The 1,486-nt window shown below is 30.5% G+C and overlaps 1 protein-coding gene across 1 annotated transcript; it reads left to right on the top strand.

The window, feature by feature from the left end:
- Positions 1-215: 215 nt before the first annotated feature.
- On the top strand, positions 216-659 carry LOC107058792 (uncharacterized). The gene has a single exon (XM_015304953.1). The coding sequence runs from the start codon at positions 216-218 to the stop codon at positions 657-659; it is 444 nt and encodes a 147-aa protein (XP_015160439.1).
- The last annotated feature ends 827 nt before the right edge of the window (positions 660-1,486 follow it).

Raw genomic sequence — 1,486 nt, 5'->3', positions numbered from 1 at the left:
CAGGTGCAAATAAGTACTTTTTAACAAACATACATAGTTTTGTTCAAAAAAAGAAGGCGAAAAAAGTGGCAACTCCATGTGCACTTCTCCTCTTTATATTTCAAGATTCTAACCTCCCACTACTCCTTCTCCTTATTCACCAAAAACTCCAATCATAATATTTTGTCAATCTTTTTTTTCTTTTCTATTCTCTTTGAAAATCTCTAAAAACACAAATGGGAAATTGCATGAGAATTAGTAGAGCACATGTTGTAGTTCATGATGATGAAGAGAAAAGAGTTGAAGAATTAGCACAAAAGGCAAAGGAACAAAGCAATGTTAACAAGAAAAGAAAGAGTGTTAGATTTAAAGTTGTACATGATGGAGAGAAAAAGGAAGAAGAGGGCAAAGAAATGATGATGAAAAAAGGTCATGTGGTGAGGATTAGAGTAGTGGTGACACAAGAAGAATTGAAGCAAATCTTGAATGGGAAATTGGATTTTTCATCAAAAGATGAATTTTTGAGAAAAATAAAGTCAGCAAGTAGAAGTAGTAGCAACAACAACAAAAGAAGATTATATGAAGATGGATCTAATTTTTCTTATGGAAAAATTAGTAGTAGTAGTAGTAGAAGCACAAGTTGGAGGCCTGTTCTTGAGAGCATTCAAGAGGAACATTAATATTAATGTTCGCTATCAATATGAGTCGTGGTGCGATGGATGGTTGGATCTTTTTTATCTTTTGAAAGTATCGCACCTAAAAATAAGTCCTGCAATGCGCGAATTTGAATTAGTCATAGGAATATTATGTTGACTCTCTCTTCCTTTTCTTTTTTTTCTCTTTATCTTGTTAGAGCAACACTTTTAGACGTTGTTATACCGCAGTATAAGGTTAGTTTTTTGTTGTTTTTTGTGTGTGATTGGGGAAGGGTTTTTCCAATATATCTAGAATTGGGTAATTAATCACGATTATTAAAAATCGACAATAGAGTGATTTTAATATTTGTTGATGTACCTCATAGTTAGTCAGAATTAATTTTTTTGTTTTTTTGGGTGTTATGTTTAGAATTTATATATTATGGATATAAAGTGGTTTCAATTGAACTCAGTATTTTTTGTTTGATTATTACATATCGAGTACCAAGGTAAACAAAACTATGCTTGTGCGTATATATATTGATTAGATTCATTTTGAATTAATAACTATAAATCTTAAATTCTCTTGTGAATATTATTTATTCAATGAGAAAATGGACCTTATATTTTGAAACAAGTTTTTTGTAATAGTGTGTAGCAGAGTTTTCCTTGTGCTTACTTGGTGGCACCTTGGAAAGCTCTTTCCAGGGAGGGAATAATTATTAAATCTAACAGATTAGAAAAAGAAATTAAGCAAAACTACAAAAGTGACCATATATGTGACTTTACAGAAAGGCAATACTTATATATTTACGATTTATTAGAGCATTTTCTGGAAGAAACAATGGAAAAATTATTAAATTAACAAAATT

Source organism: Solanum tuberosum, unplaced genomic scaffold (genome assembly GCF_000226075.1).
Source record: "Solanum tuberosum cultivar DM 1-3 516 R44 unplaced genomic scaffold, SolTub_3.0 scf00652, whole genome shotgun sequence".
Lineage (NCBI taxonomy): Eukaryota > Viridiplantae > Streptophyta > Magnoliopsida > Solanales > Solanaceae > Solanum > Solanum tuberosum.
This window is presented reverse-complemented; position numbering and strand designations above follow the sequence as displayed.

Bases quoted from the DNA above. Each gene is read 5' to 3' on its own strand.
- LOC107058792 (XM_015304953.1), top strand. From the start codon at position 216: ATGGGAAATTGCATGAGAATTAGTAGAGCACATGTTGTAGTTCATGAT.